This window comes from Papaver somniferum, chromosome 7, assembly GCF_003573695.1.
Source record: "Papaver somniferum cultivar HN1 chromosome 7, ASM357369v1, whole genome shotgun sequence".
NCBI lineage: Eukaryota > Viridiplantae > Streptophyta > Magnoliopsida > Ranunculales > Papaveraceae > Papaver > Papaver somniferum.
Window position 1 is genome coordinate 72,897,510 of NC_039364.1, and position 14,932 is coordinate 72,912,441.

A 14,932-nucleotide genomic window follows, 5' to 3' on the forward strand; every position below is an offset into this window, starting at 1 on the left:
ATTCGGACAAATTACACCTTGAGTGAGCTACTACTAGGTGGTTTCGAAGAATAGAATCTGGTATTGGGGAGCTTCCGTACCCAGTGATATAAGGAATTTAGGGGATAGCACTGAGCTAGCTGTTATTCCACGATTGGTAATAATCTGTGATTGATTGTATTAATGGATGAATATAATAACTTGATGACGGTTTAGTAACGAAGAAGGATTCCCTGATCATATTTCTCTTCATTGCTTGCAACTTAATTATTTTTAATTGTTTTGTTATTTATTTTGTTCTAAAAACAAAAAACTCCCATTTGTGACCTTTTAGACAACTGAACTCCCTGCTCTTCGTGGGAACGATCCTTGTTTCCATTGTATTACCAGTTAATTGTGTGGAAATAAGTGATTTAATTTGATTACACTCACGCCACACATCAATTACTAAGCATTGTAGTTATTGTGGTAATAAAGGGCATGTGGAATGGGGATGCAATATTCGTAAGTTAAAAGACACACTTTCTTTTGTATCAAACGAATTGGCTAAGATTGCTCCCCAAAGGAACTCAGATCGGTATTGTCCTAAGTTTAGAAAAAAGAATTATTATAATGATAGTTCGAATTTTGCATATCACTCGACAAGGTCGTTTCATAAAAGACCCAATTATAGAAAGAGAGATGACTGTTTAAATGCAAAAACAAGATCTAATGTTCCAAATTGGAGAAAGGGTGTTTCACAAAATATTCAAAAGGACAATGATCCTAATGGTATGAAGGAGAAAGCTGCTCCTGCGAAACCCAACTCTAAATGGGTCCCGAAATTCTTCATAGCCAAGAAGGGACCAAAAGTTAGTCACAAGAATGACTCTCAGCTGTTAATTGTTGGTGACAATAATTACAAGAGTATTCTTGAAAGACTAAAGAAAGACATCATGTCTGAAATCTCTTGTACTAGTGAACGTTGTGATAATGACACTCTTCATCATAAGTCAAAAAGGAAAAACAAGAGATGGAACAAGAGAAAACATACCAAGAAAGAGGTCAAGAATGATGAGTCTGTCTTAGTCACTTGTGACGAACAAGACAAGGCTCAACTTAACACAACCTAGTTGTGTTATAATGTGCGTGCTCACCTTAGCGCTCAATCTTTTTAAAGGTGAGGAAGCACATGAAAAACTGAGCACATGATCTCTCGATTATTTTATGACTAATTAACATCTTTAGGGAGATTTATTTTCTATACTCATACCTTCTCTATCTATTTTTGAGCTTTTTGATAGAAACGGTAATTTTGAGTTGATGATGTTGATATCTACTGATCATATATGTATAGCTCTTGCTTTTATGGTTATAACAAGCCAAAAATCACTGATTCGGACTTCTATGCAAAAGTTATGCCAAAAAAAGTTTAGTATTGTGATCCTTCACTGGCAACACAAGGGTACCGATCCTAGTGAGAGGTGCAACACATGGGTACCAATCCTAGTGAGAGGTGCAATACGAAGGAGTGTAAAACTGTTTTGCCTATAACTTCTTCGTCCGAATTCGGAATGGCCTCATTCTTTTTGCGTTGGTTTCACAATTCAATTCCCTACAAGATTTAGGATTAAGTTCTAGCCCATGTTGGTAGGCTTTATCAAAGTATCATGAGGGGTTCTGATAGAAACAATATGTGAAAAATTCACAATATGTTGAATCGTTTTTGGTTTAGCATAAAAGCATATGTGTTTCCGGGTTTTCAACTTTTGCTTGCAATAGTTAAAAATCAGTTTTCAACCTTTCTCTGGTAAATGTTGGTTATTGTTATTCTTTTGTTTTGCATAAGGATGACAATATAATGATATTTCGATATCAATTCTCCCCGGAAGAAGATGCAAACATATTGGAGAAGAGGATGCGAAATTTGAGGTAACAATATTGTTAGTTAATTGTTTTCATGTTTAAGAAAAGCCTGATTTTATTGCGTATATTTATTGCTTTTGCTTAACAAAATTTCGGTACAATTGATGTTTTATTCCATTATTTGTGTATGGATGTGTGTCTGATTCAATTGGTTCCGGTTAAGAAAAACTATTGTTATCTTGCTTTATTGTTTGGTATTAATCGTTTAGGCTTACAAAATTTGGGTGCAATTGCGGTGCTTTAATGTCTATGATGTTTCAATTGCTTCCGGTTGAGGTGAATAATTATGCAAGTTGATTTATTTGGTTTGTATGAATTGTTTATGGCTTAATGAAAGAAAAGGTTTACGGGATGAATTGTTTAGTCCAATTCGATTCTGGATAAGAGAAACTAACTTAATTCTGATCTTAATTAGAATTATCAAAGTGGAGGCTTCGGTTATTCAAGTCTAATCCAATGCTTATCAAGAAATGCTAGTTAACTAACCTAGTACTTGTTTTGTTTAAAAGTTAAAGGTCTAACTTATATGGATAATTAGAACCTGATGAGAAAAATAAAGTTATCTTTATTTTGGTCTTATCGAACAAGCGATTGTATTTGTACAATCGGTTTAGCAAAGGAACTAAGGTGCTTAGTTGATTTTTGGTTTGCTAAACTATTAGGTTAAATTGCTTCGGGAAATTGTTTCCTTGGTAACATATCAAAATAAAATTACTTTGTAGTTTCGGTTTTGATATTGGTTATTAAAAATGGTGTGTGGAACCCTCGTGCTTAACTCTATAGGTTGCAAGTCTATTAAAATTTGTAAGATCCTTTCGGTTTGTCCTTTATTTTTTCGTTTCTTTGTCATTTTGTGACAAAAGGGGGAGAAATATATGGAGTAAACAAGTGATACTGGTATTGATTTATATTGATTGGTATCACTAAGGGAAAGGACATTGGTGCTTAAACGTTTATCTAACGAAAGAGTGAAAGCATAGACTAAGGGGGAGTAACATATCATATAATTGTAGTTATATGGACTACAAAGGAAATAACAAAGACATACGGATTGATAAAATCTACCTATCTTACCTTTAGGGGGAGTATTAGCTTTGTTATTATAATGTCAACAACGACATTTAAGGATTGAATGTATACAGGTTATTGTGTTGTTGAATTCGGGAATCAAGCGTATGTGTAATGAATTATTGTAATTTGTTTATCCATATGATGTAAGACTTTTTGTCACTAAAATTGACAAAGGGGGAAATTGTTAGAGCATAGCTCGGTTGAACACACCAAGCGTTGGTATGTCAAGTTTGGTTGTCATATTTTAGTGAGCCAAAACTCATTTAAGAGTCGCTTGATTATGTACTAGAGTCAACTTCTTATAGGTTAGCTTGAAAGTATTAGGATATGAGACATTACAAGTATTGCGAAGACTTGAATAAGTGAAGAAGTAATGAGCTACAACGACAACATCATCCTTCCACTTGAGGTTAGTGATATTTGACTTGAACTGTTTCATTCCCTAGCGTATCTTTCAAGTCGTGCATATTGAAAACAAAACTGCGAAGCATGAATGATTATACTCTAGTTAGACATAGTATTAAGGAATACAATATGAGGTTTATTGCTTAAATAATAAACTTTGTAGATAAGACATCGACATAATCGTTTGAATGCTATTGTGATTATGTATGGGTATAAGGTGAAGATTTCATCCTAGGAAACAATGTTTTACATTTTTTTAAGGAAGTAAATTCATGAACTTGTTTTGTGAATCGAAAGAGAAATCGCCAGGCATTGTTATTCATTGCATATCTTTTCAACTACCAATATGTGTGATTAGTATAACCGCTCATAACTTGTTTATGTTCTTGGTAGAACTATTCACAAAGGCATGACTTTTGTATTGGTATGACTTTTATTAGTGAAACCGATCTTAAGTAATCACCTGAGATGGTATGATCGATTTTGTGTTATTGGTATGACCGACTCTGGGTAAAGGGGAACCGATCCTAGTAAGAGGTGCAACCTATCACAAAGGGAAATCGATCCTTGTATGAGATGCATCAAGTTTTTAGCAAAAAGGGGAACCGATCCTATGGACATGTGCAACACGTTTTTAGGCAAAGGGGAACCTATCCTATGGACGTGTGCAACAAGTACAAGTTAGATACCATATATATGTGGGGAACCGATCCTAATACCCAGTCAACCGAATTTTGGTTAGCTAGTGTGACTATGCACAGTACTCACATGGAGGTAGAACCGAAACTTGTTTTGGTAGAACCGTTAAACCCATGATTTGTGATTGAGTGTTCTTGATCAATCACATAGTTCTTGAAAGTCAGATGAACCAATTCTAAATTTGTTTGGAAGTGTGGCAAATCAGTTTCAAGATTGTAAGTATGAAAGAGGACTTACAAAGTATGGATGTCGACATACTTCGAACATGTGTAGTAACGCTTATCTTTAATTGTTCAAAGTTATTCCTTAACAGCTAAAGGAATAAAATCCCGGATCGAATAAAATAAATTGAGAATATTTTATTTAAGGTTTTTAATTGTATTTTAGGAAAATGAAAAATTAGTAATGCGCATTTACTAGTTGGAGATTTTCCAAGAGATTTTCGGTCATTATTTTGGACAAAGCATTTTCAGGAATTATGGAAATCGAATCTGGAATATATTGCATATCTTGAGAATATTTTCGGTTTTGGAAATTCCTTGGTGTCCAAACTTCCTTGGTCTATAAATATGAAAGTTTGCATTTCGAGCAAATTAATCCTCGTACAACAAGAACTATCTTAGTTGTGCTGCTACTGGTGAAGCCGCCTATTCGGAGAGGAGAGTAACCTAATTAGGCGAAATCTCTTACGACCGCTCAGTTTAAAGACTTCTTTGGGATTGAGAAGATCTATTAGTACCGTTGGTTGGGAAACTAGATAATTGCGGTTTATCTTTTGTTTTCGATTGATTTGATTGACTAACGGTGGTTGAACTTTGATTGCACCTAGTTTGTTTATGCTTGAGAATCTTCTCTTTTGATATAAGATTCACTCAAACTAGATCGAAGTTTCGACGGGGATCTTTAGACTGTTTGTAGATCTAAAAACGTCCTATGATAATCCATTGTTAACAGACTACGTTTTGTGCGTGATTGATCACAAGAGATTCAAGTTGATTGTGTGCAGGTGTTTATTGAAGATCTAAGAAGATTCGAAGATTTCTGATTTGGGATTCATAATCTTTGGTGTGCACAATACTTGTTTTGGTAAAATAGGATCCAACTATAATCGGTTTATCCTTGTGGTAGATTATATTGATTAGTTGTGTAGATCGGCATCAATTCAATTCTTTGTGATTAAAAGTATTGATTGCAAAATCTTAACAATTACTTCGGTAGTTGATAATAAGATAGATCTAAGAACCTGGAGTTTATTGAGATAAACAGAAGAGCCTTTGTCGAACACTTACACTTGGTTGAAAAGAGTTGATACCAAACAGATTTTTTGTTCCTTTACAGTTTGGAATACGAACTAAAGGAATTGTTCCAAGTACGTGACTTATTACAGGTCAGAGGCGTGGGAATACAGACGGAACTAGGTGAACTATAGGTTTAGTTGCTTGGTCTCAACTATACGAAGTTGGTTTGATTTTGTATAACAGCTTAATCATGAGAGTATTCAATTCTGGACAAGGTCCCGGGGTTTTTATGCATTTGCGGTTTCCTCGTTAACAAAATCTCGCTGTGTCATTTACTTTTATTTTCCGCAATTATAATTGTTGTTATTATGGTTTAAAGTAAATTACACAAATGTTAATTCCTATTTACTTGATAAGCAATCCTATTGTGTTTGGTTAAGTACAAACCTTTTATCAAGTAAACATACTTCGTTGTTGTATTGTCTCGATCTCGTATCCATAGACGATCATACTAAGTGTGAACTGATTTTTTGTATTGTCTCGACTCAGTCCATAGACAATCACTTTCGGAGAAAGAAAGGACTTATATTTGGACTTATAGGTGGAAAAGTTTTAGATTGAGGTATATTTGGGTCCCCTCGTCTTTTCAGATGAACTTGGTCGAAGCGAAAGCTTGGCAACACATATTTCGAGAAATATATAAGCGAGATATACTCAGCTCGAAATCTCAAATGTGTATAGAGAAAACTATATCGTAATACGACTTATGTCTCAATATATGAGATAGAGTAGAAATAGACTTTCCAAGTGATAGATGAGTTTAAGTCTCCACATACCTTTTGTCGATGAAGTTACACAAGCTCTCCTTAGTAGTTCTTCGTCTTCAAGTGATAAGCGCCGTGACGTCTAAGCTCAACTACACAAACTATGTCCTAGTCCGAGACATCTATAAATAGGCTAGAAATCAAGACTTATAGTTTTGATCACTAACATTGACAAACATGCTTGGGATAACGACGCATTCGAGTTCGACCGAGTAGTACTCTAACAATAATCATTTATTTGAATGTCTTAGAGGAGTTTATGAGAGTCATAGCAATGCTAAAGATATTTAAAAAATAAGTCTTTAAGCATCTGTTAAACTTTACTAGGACCGTCGGTGAAACGGTTCGCGAATCGTATAGGCATTTCACGAGTCAGGGTGCAACGGTTCGTGAACCGATTTCGCTAACCCTACTCGGCTCGTAAACTCAGATGGATACGGTTCGTGAACAGGGTTCGCTAACTGTTAGCCTTTTTCCACCAACATTAAAAATTCAGATCACCACGGTTCGTGAAAAGCCCCCTTATGAAATAAGGTTTGCGAACTGGTTCACCAACCTTCATGTATTCCAGAAACTCTAATATCCATGGTTTGCAAACTGGTTCGCCAACCTCCCCCGAGTCGAAATAACAGAAGCTCTGAATTTCTCTCTTTGAATTTTGAAACATTCCCAAATGATAGAATCATTGCTTGGGCTATTTCAAATGATCAGAAAATAAATTATTGAACAATAATTGTTTCGAACTAATATTGTTAAGGACCTTTGTACATCCAATGCTTGAATCATATTTCGAGATGTTTAACAAGACAAGCTTGACTCATAATTTCTTCTTTGTAATAAATCTACTAGAAGTCATACGACATAATCTCATAAGATAGAATGGTAAGATAGTGAGTAAAATAGAATGGTCCAGTCTTCACATACCTTGTTGACGAAGTTCTTCAAATGTCTTTGTTGATCTTCAGTCGTCGAGGATGGTGTCTGATACTCAACTACCAAACTCGAACCTAGTCCGAGACTTGACTTAATAGACTAAAAATCAAGATATACTTTTGTTCAACTAACATTGACAACAAGCTTGAGACAGCAAAACATGTGGGTTCAACCGAGCATTGCTCTAACAAAAGGCTAATGTCATAACATAACGCTCAACTTAATACAAAGTTATACGTTATATACTTTGTCTCCTGTTAATTGTTACTTGTTAGTTGATTTTGTGTCAGTCGAAAAACCTTAATCGACTTATAACTAAGTCTTGATTAAAAATGAATGATAGTTAGATTCGCAGTATAATCTAAAAAAATAGACCTAAAGAATCATCATATGAACTTATAAAGTTATGTAACTTGTCACCGCATCTACAATTAAGGATCCAAACCGTTGCATCGTTTTAAATCAGGGCGTTGCCCTTGACTCAGGTTGTCGGCCTATATTGCCTAACAAGGCGGAAGTTGTCTTTGACCAAGTCAATTGTCTTTTTCCATGACCAAGAACCAACCTGAATAAATTTCATTTTTTTTTTATTATTTTGTTTTCTAAACTATTTGAGAAGTAATATTTAGCTACTGCTATATAATTCCGCTCTGTCACCTTGACAATAGTTATCGACTACTTAACCATGTAGATGAATGACTGAAAGTTTGTGTCGGAAACCTCGTGGTTGGCATGTAAAACTACCGAAACTGATATACTCCAATCCACGGTATGTACCGCAAGAGAATGGGGTGGCCCCTGAATGATTTAGCAGGGTTGGGTTTAATGTACATTCCACCTCTTCTTTCTCGGTTGGGATTCCACCGGCGGGTAAATCATTTTCCTAAAACTACATCGTTTCAAGAATTGCGATGTTTTGTTGTCATCACGATGCGATGGCCCTCAGCGGTTGCTCTCTGCTGCAATGGTACAAAGCAAGACCCAAATACTTAATCGAAATTAAATTGGAAATACATTAGTGACGTGGATTCTGACCAAGTCGTTAACATGCAGTGAACAAATTCTGTTAGGTCATCCAGATATATTGAGATACGATTATACTTTGAGATCCAAAATTTGGCCAAGCAATTTATCCGTTTTCCAGTCAGCTCTCGTTCTTCTCTCTCTCCCCTGAAATAAACGAATTCCACACACGCACCATTCTCCAGACAAGCCCTCAACCTCATAGATCACAAATTTCTCTCAGATCTACTGTGCCTCTAAAAGATCTTCTCTTCCCAGATCTGCATTTTTTTTTTTAGTTTTTCAATTTATGATTTTGTCTTTGTTATGATCATTTGATAGAGAAGGTTGAAGCTCGAGAGCAGATTAATTATGAAAATGGCGGGGAGAGGTGTTTTGGTGGTGGTTGTTATGTTAGTAGTGATTTCTGGTTTTAGAGTAGAAGGAGATGGGGCATCTCATAAGTACAATGAAAGAGAACATGTTCCTCTTTATGCTAATAAAGTTGGTCCATTTCATAACCCTAGGTAACTCATCACAAGATCTAAACCTTTTACGCTATTTTTTTTCATTTAATTTAGACAAAACTGCTACATTTTAAGTTTCTGATCATATTTTTGGATCCCTGTATGTTTGTTTTGTTATATATACACGCACTAGAGAATCACATTTTGATTCTAAACATGTTTTTTTGGATAGAAATTGGATCTTCAGAATAGTTTTATCGATCCATTGATCAATTAGCATACCTGGCTGAGTAATTACTGATTCGTTTTCACTTTATAAGGGTTCAATGGTTTGATTGAACATCCAATTTCTACATATATTGGAATCGGCTGAGCACTTCTCTACATATATTTTGTACGGTTTGCTGATCATCTGTTATGCTTTTGCAGTGAAACATATCGGTACTATGATCTTCCATTTTGCGCCCCAGGTAAACCTTTTCTTTTTGATCTTTTAATTGATTGCAGGAATGTGTAAAGTTAGTTGTTTTACTAATCTGAATTTCTTTTTATTGTTGATCTAGAAAATGTCAAGGATAAAAGAGAAGATCTTGGAGAAGTACTGAATGGAGATCGCTTAGTTGACGCACCATATGCATTGAACTTTTGTGTGGACAAGCAGAGTGAAACCCTCTGTAGGAAGAAGTTAACCAAAGAGGAGGTTGCACAGCTCAGAACTGCAGTATTGAAGGATTATTACTTCCAGATGTATTATGATGACTTGCCATTCTGGGGGTTCCTTGGGAAGGTTGAAAGGGAAAACAAGATGGATCCAAGCGAGTACAAATACTTGCTGTTTAAGCACATCCATTTTGATGTCCTGTATAACAATGACCGTGTCATAGAAATTAATGTGCAGACTGATCCAAACCAATCTGTGGACATCACAGAGGATAGGGAAGTCGAGGCAGAGTTTTCTTATTCAGTCAAGTGGAAAGAAACTGATATTCCTTTTGAGAACAGGATGGAGAAGTATTCTAAATCCTCGTCCATGCCTCAACACTTGGAAATCCACTGGTTCTCTATAATAAACTCCTGTGTAACTGTTCTTCTTTTGACTGGATTTCTCGCTACAATCCTTATGAGAGTGCTCAAGAATGACTTCATTAAGTAAGTAGCGCTGAACTCGTACAGTCATCCAAAACCCAACTGTTGGTCATCTGACGATTTCGTTTGCCTGTTCTAGATATTCTCATGATGAAGAATCGGTAGATGACCAAGAAGAAACTGGATGGAAGTACATCCATGGAGATGTTTTTAGATATCCCAAGCACAAGTCTTTGTTCTCTGCAGTTCTTGGATCAGGAACTCAACTCCTTGCTTTGTAAGTGCTGTTCACCCATATGCTGACACGTTTTTCTAAGAAATTCTTGGTTAGGTGTAATACTTGGAAGTTGGAACACATTCAAGTGGCAGGGTTCTAAAGGAGAATCTGGGTACAAAGACATCATATTGTGATGTTTACAAATGCTTGTTTTCGTGTCATGCAGGGCAATGTTCATCTTCCTTCTAGCATTGGTTGGTGTTTTTTACCCATACAACAGGGGAGCTCTTTTTACTGCTTTGGTTGTCATATATGCACTTACTTCCGGCATTGCGGGTTACACTGCTACTTCCACCTATTTGCAGCTTGAAGGAACTAACTGGGTAACTGAAATTCCCTTCATATTGATTCTCTCCCTCTTACTTGTCACCCTTTAGGCAGAAACTTATATTTCTCATGGAACTTATCTCATTTGTTGGACCTTTTCTCTCTGCAGGTTAGAAATTTATTGCTAACAGGCTGTTTATTCTGTGGACCATTGTTCCTAACGTTCTGCTTCCTCAACACTGTTGCAATAGCCTACAGTGCTACAGCAGCATTACCTTTTGGCACTATATTGGTCATTGTTCTCATATGGACACTAGTAACTTCACCATTGCTAGTATTGGGTGGTATTGCGGGTAAGAACAGTAAGGCAGAGTTCCAAGCTCCATGCCGCACAACCAAGTATCCAAGAGAAATACCTCCCCTGCCATGGTACAGAGGAACTATTCCTCAGATGGCGATGGCTGGTTTTCTGCCTTTCAGTGCAATCTACATTGAACTTTATTACATCTTTGCCAGTGTCTGGGGCCACAAGATTTACACCATCTATAGCATTCTATTCATTGTGTTCATCATTCTCATCATTGTGACAGCATTCATCACTGTAGCATTGACATACTTTCAGCTCGCTGTTGAGGATCATGAATGGTGGTGGAGGTAAGTTGCTCCTAAAATCTTAGAAGTGCATCCTTATAGATACATCATACATATATATATATTTTAACTGGTCATGCTTGTATATATGAAAGCCATAATAATGATAGGTGATGTCAAGCTTGAATATAAACTGGGTGGAATTTGAATGGTGGGAGTGAGTGACATGATAAAAGAAAGAGGCTATGAGCGAAAATCGGTTTGAGCATTTGTCAGACTAATTAGACCTACATCAAAAGATTAGGTTCTCCAGTAGAAAGTTTCTGTTCTCCTTGAACACAATTCCAGCATTTAGGTTAGGATGTAAAAAAATCCAATCTGTTTCATCCCTTGTCGCACACATAGACTGACAGCGCACAACTTATCACATTTGTGCAGGTCTGTTCTTTGTGGAGGATCCACTGGTGTATTTATCCTGGGTTATTGTTTGTACTACTATTATGCAAGATCAGACATGTCAGGTTTCATGCAAACATCATTCTTCTTTGGTTACATGGCTTGTATCTGCTATGGTTTCTTTCTCATGCTCGGAACTGTTGGATTCCGTGCTTCGCTGTTGTTTGTTCGTCACATATACCGTTCAATCAAGTGTGAGTAAAAGGTTTACCCTTTCCCTCCAGCTGTAGCCAAGGCGTTTTAGCCGAAAAGTCAAAAAAGAAGAATTTGTAGTAGTTTAGTAGGAACCGTAGGATTAAACAAATGGTGATGATTGTATCATCGCTTTGCTGTTTTGAAATTTTCGCCTAATGTAAAAGGTCTACATTTGTTCTTCAAATCTTAATGTTGAAAGTAAATGTTAGGACTGCATATGTTCTACAAATCTTAATCTTAAAAGTATATTATTGTCAGTCTCCTTTTAATGTGTACTCTTCTGTCCGTTTGAAGTGGTCAGTGCTGTGGAAGACACCAGTAATCTATCGGGGGTTTCGGCAGGTGCCAACTGTTATTCCATGTAAAAGAATAGTTCTCTTTTGTTTTGACCTATGTTTTGAAAGAGGCACCGGGTGCGGCGTGCCTGCATTATTGTGGTTGTAGCAGTGAATTCAGTAGGGAGCAAACTTATCATGATTGTCGTTTCTGCTACTGTCTTGCAACCTTACAACGTCCTTAAAGGATGTGTTATGGTGGAATCCGAGCTATAAAAAATGGAGAAGCGTGGAAGATCAAGTCGGTGTTCTACTAAGGTTCTGCGGCAAATGGAACTTACAGCGTCAAGTCTCTTGAAGATCATTCTTATGGTTTTGGTGTGTTTAGTAATCCGGCTCCTTTTTAACCATTGATCTTGTGGTTTATGATAGAGCTTGGTGTGTGGGCTCCTTTTTTAACCGTCGATCTTGTGGTTTATGATAGAGCTTGGTCTTGGTGTGTTTTAGTTGACGCTTTGAAACCCTCCACCATCATGACTTGCTCTGTAAGACCTCTTACAGTACCCTCAATATGCTCCAACATTTATACTGCTCTTCTCCAGTGCAATGTTGTGTTCAGGTGTTACAGTGCTCAATCATATGGGTAACTTTAACAACTTCACCTTGCTATAGGGTACTTGCGGCAGTGGTACGTGGCATTCACAATTTAACAACTTCACCTTGCTATAGGGTACTTGCGGCAGTGGTACGTGGCATTCACAATTTAACCCTAAATTATTGGATGGTAGATATCGGATGACATTCTGGAAGAACCGCTGTATTGAACTCCTCAAAAACTGAATACACACATATTTAGGTGGGGCCCACCCCCATGGGAAAACAGGAGGTCCATTTTTGTGTGTTGGTGTAAGTGACGGTTTTTAAGGAAGAATTTTTCATATCGGATACCATGATGCAATGGTGAATACTGCAGTTTGTTAGCTGCTAGCTAGTTCATGACATTTTCCTATCTTAATTGCGTGCAATATGGGGGGTGCTGCGGCATCACCTGGCTGCAAGCTTTGTGCATCCTAGACGTGTTATGGGTTCTACTGCTGAATCACCCAGCTGAAGTGATCAAGACACAATTAAGGCTAGGCCATTAGTGGAAGGAGATGGTCCAGATGAGCGTGCAAGGATTGCAAGTTTGGACCTAAGAGCAAATCCAATGGGACTGACAAACAAACAGATCTGTCCATTTTACACCCACGGTGGGTCTGACAAACAAGCAAAATGAATACGAGGGTTTGTCCACTAGGTCTCAATTTGAGACGGTCGGCTCAAACTGAGCCGAGCACATCAAATTGGGACGACCGGGCTCATCTACGCCGAGGATCGGCTCATGTAGAGACGAGACTCATCTTACACTAAGACGACCGTCCTTGTTTGAGCCGCCAACGGCTCCTCTAATCTAACGGTTATAATTCCTCTCCTACAAATTTGACCGATTTCAACTCCAATCACACATCTTCCCCACAAATTACACCTTCTACACTCATAATTTTTTTGAGTAATGGCTCAACGTATATTAATCTCGTGGAGTTTACGATAGACGAAGATTTGTGGCTTTGTCGAAACTACGTAGCTTTTTATCCGGTTAAGGGTGCAGAACGACGTCAAAATGGATTAATGAGTATGAGTATCCATAGAATCTATGAAAACTTCTGCAATGAAACCGGTAACCCCAATAACCGCAATGTGGCTGGGCTGTTTTGTCGATTTTAGGATATAAAAAAAGAAGTTGGAGAATTTATCCTTTTGGTTTGGCTTGTTAATCGTTATCGACTAAGGGGTGAGACAAATGCTGACACTGTATTGGTAGCTCGAAAGGAATGGCGAAGATGGGAAAGAAGGATTTTTCCTTGTGAAGCTCATCGCGTAATCTTTAAGGATTTTTTGGTGACACGTATAGGGCTCCGAATCATCTGTACCCACAAAAAAATGTACCCTCTGTGCCCGTTAATTAAATTTTGACATCTGTCTTACCTAATTAAGATTTCTCAACTCCATGTATTTTTTTTTCGTATTTACCAACGTAAATAAGGATGGAGAATGAAAACCACTTAATTTACTGAACCAAGGTTTATCAAATATAATGATCAAAAGTTTTATTTGGAATAGAAGCAAGTTTGATCAAATATACGTGATAAACATGACAATCAAACGAAAATTAATTTAGATTTTTCTTTATTGATCGGAATTTGTTTTCACTATTTAACTGTGGTTTGTTTTAAGTTTACATATCAGAAAAATAATCATTGTCTAGATTTGTTCCTTAGGCTTGGAGAACTTCTTCTTGATTAATAAGGACCTTAGTAAGCACAATTGACAAGAGTGAGACTATTGGAGGCATACTCAATCTTTTGAAGGAGATTAGATTTTGATTTCGTTAGAATATCAGAGAAAGTCGATATACACATAGATGCAGTCTGGACTATTACAACTGTAAAAAAAAACATGGTTTGATACTGATTTCCTTCAGACAAAGGTGAATTTTTTTTTTAATCTCAATACAACTCATAAAGTTAAAGGATCAGTGATTGACCATGGTGCAGACCAAAAAGAACTTATAAATAGTCGTACCACTCTTGTTTTAAGATGGGAAATACAAAGTTCCATTCGATTTGAGGTTCGTGGTTTTTTGTAGCAGAGCGGAGAAAAGAAGATTGAAGGAGAATGAAATATTAGCGAAAGAAAAGTAAATAGAGTATAGTTTTTTTCTCCGACATAACAAAGAGAGTGGTTTTCATTCTCTATCCTTTTTTGATATGGGTGAAATATGGAAAGAATATATGCTAGTAGGAAATGTTAATAAGGTAAGACATATGTCAAATTTTAACTGGTGGACATAGAGGGTACACCAATTTTTGGGTACAAACGATCCGAGCCCCACGTATGAGATGTTAAAAGAGCAGACACAGACACAGACACGGTACTAGAGAAAGATGTTGTTATAAATTCTAATTGAATATGATTTGAAATTTAGTACTAGTTTTCTTTCCTTTCATTATAGTTGGTTTTAATTATATAAATAGTATTAATCTATGTTTCAGTTACAAATATTAGATAAAACATAATTATAACTACTCTGTCCCAGTCCACCTTCTGTCATAATTTTCCCCCGCATCAAAATCCCAAATATCCTTGATATGATCCTGCAGCTTAAGACCTTTCACCAGTAGGAGGTCCTCCACTTTGATTTCCAATCCATGGACATGTACCT

At 36.7% G+C, this 14,932-nt stretch overlaps 1 protein-coding gene across 1 annotated transcript; it reads left to right on the plus strand.

The window, feature by feature from the left end:
* Window positions 1-8,170: 8,170 nt before the first annotated feature.
* LOC113297605 (transmembrane 9 superfamily member 2-like) lies at window positions 8,171-11,657 on the plus strand. Its single transcript, XM_026546133.1, has 7 exons — window positions 8,171-8,583; window positions 8,953-8,993; window positions 9,087-9,672; window positions 9,749-9,886; window positions 10,053-10,209; window positions 10,323-10,807; window positions 11,183-11,657. Exons 1-7 carry the CDS (start codon window positions 8,429-8,431, stop codon window positions 11,400-11,402), a joined length of 1,782 nt encoding a protein of 593 aa, XP_026401918.1. The 5' UTR covers window positions 8,171-8,428; the 3' UTR covers window positions 11,403-11,657.
* The last annotated feature ends 3,275 nt before the right edge of the window (window positions 11,658-14,932 follow it).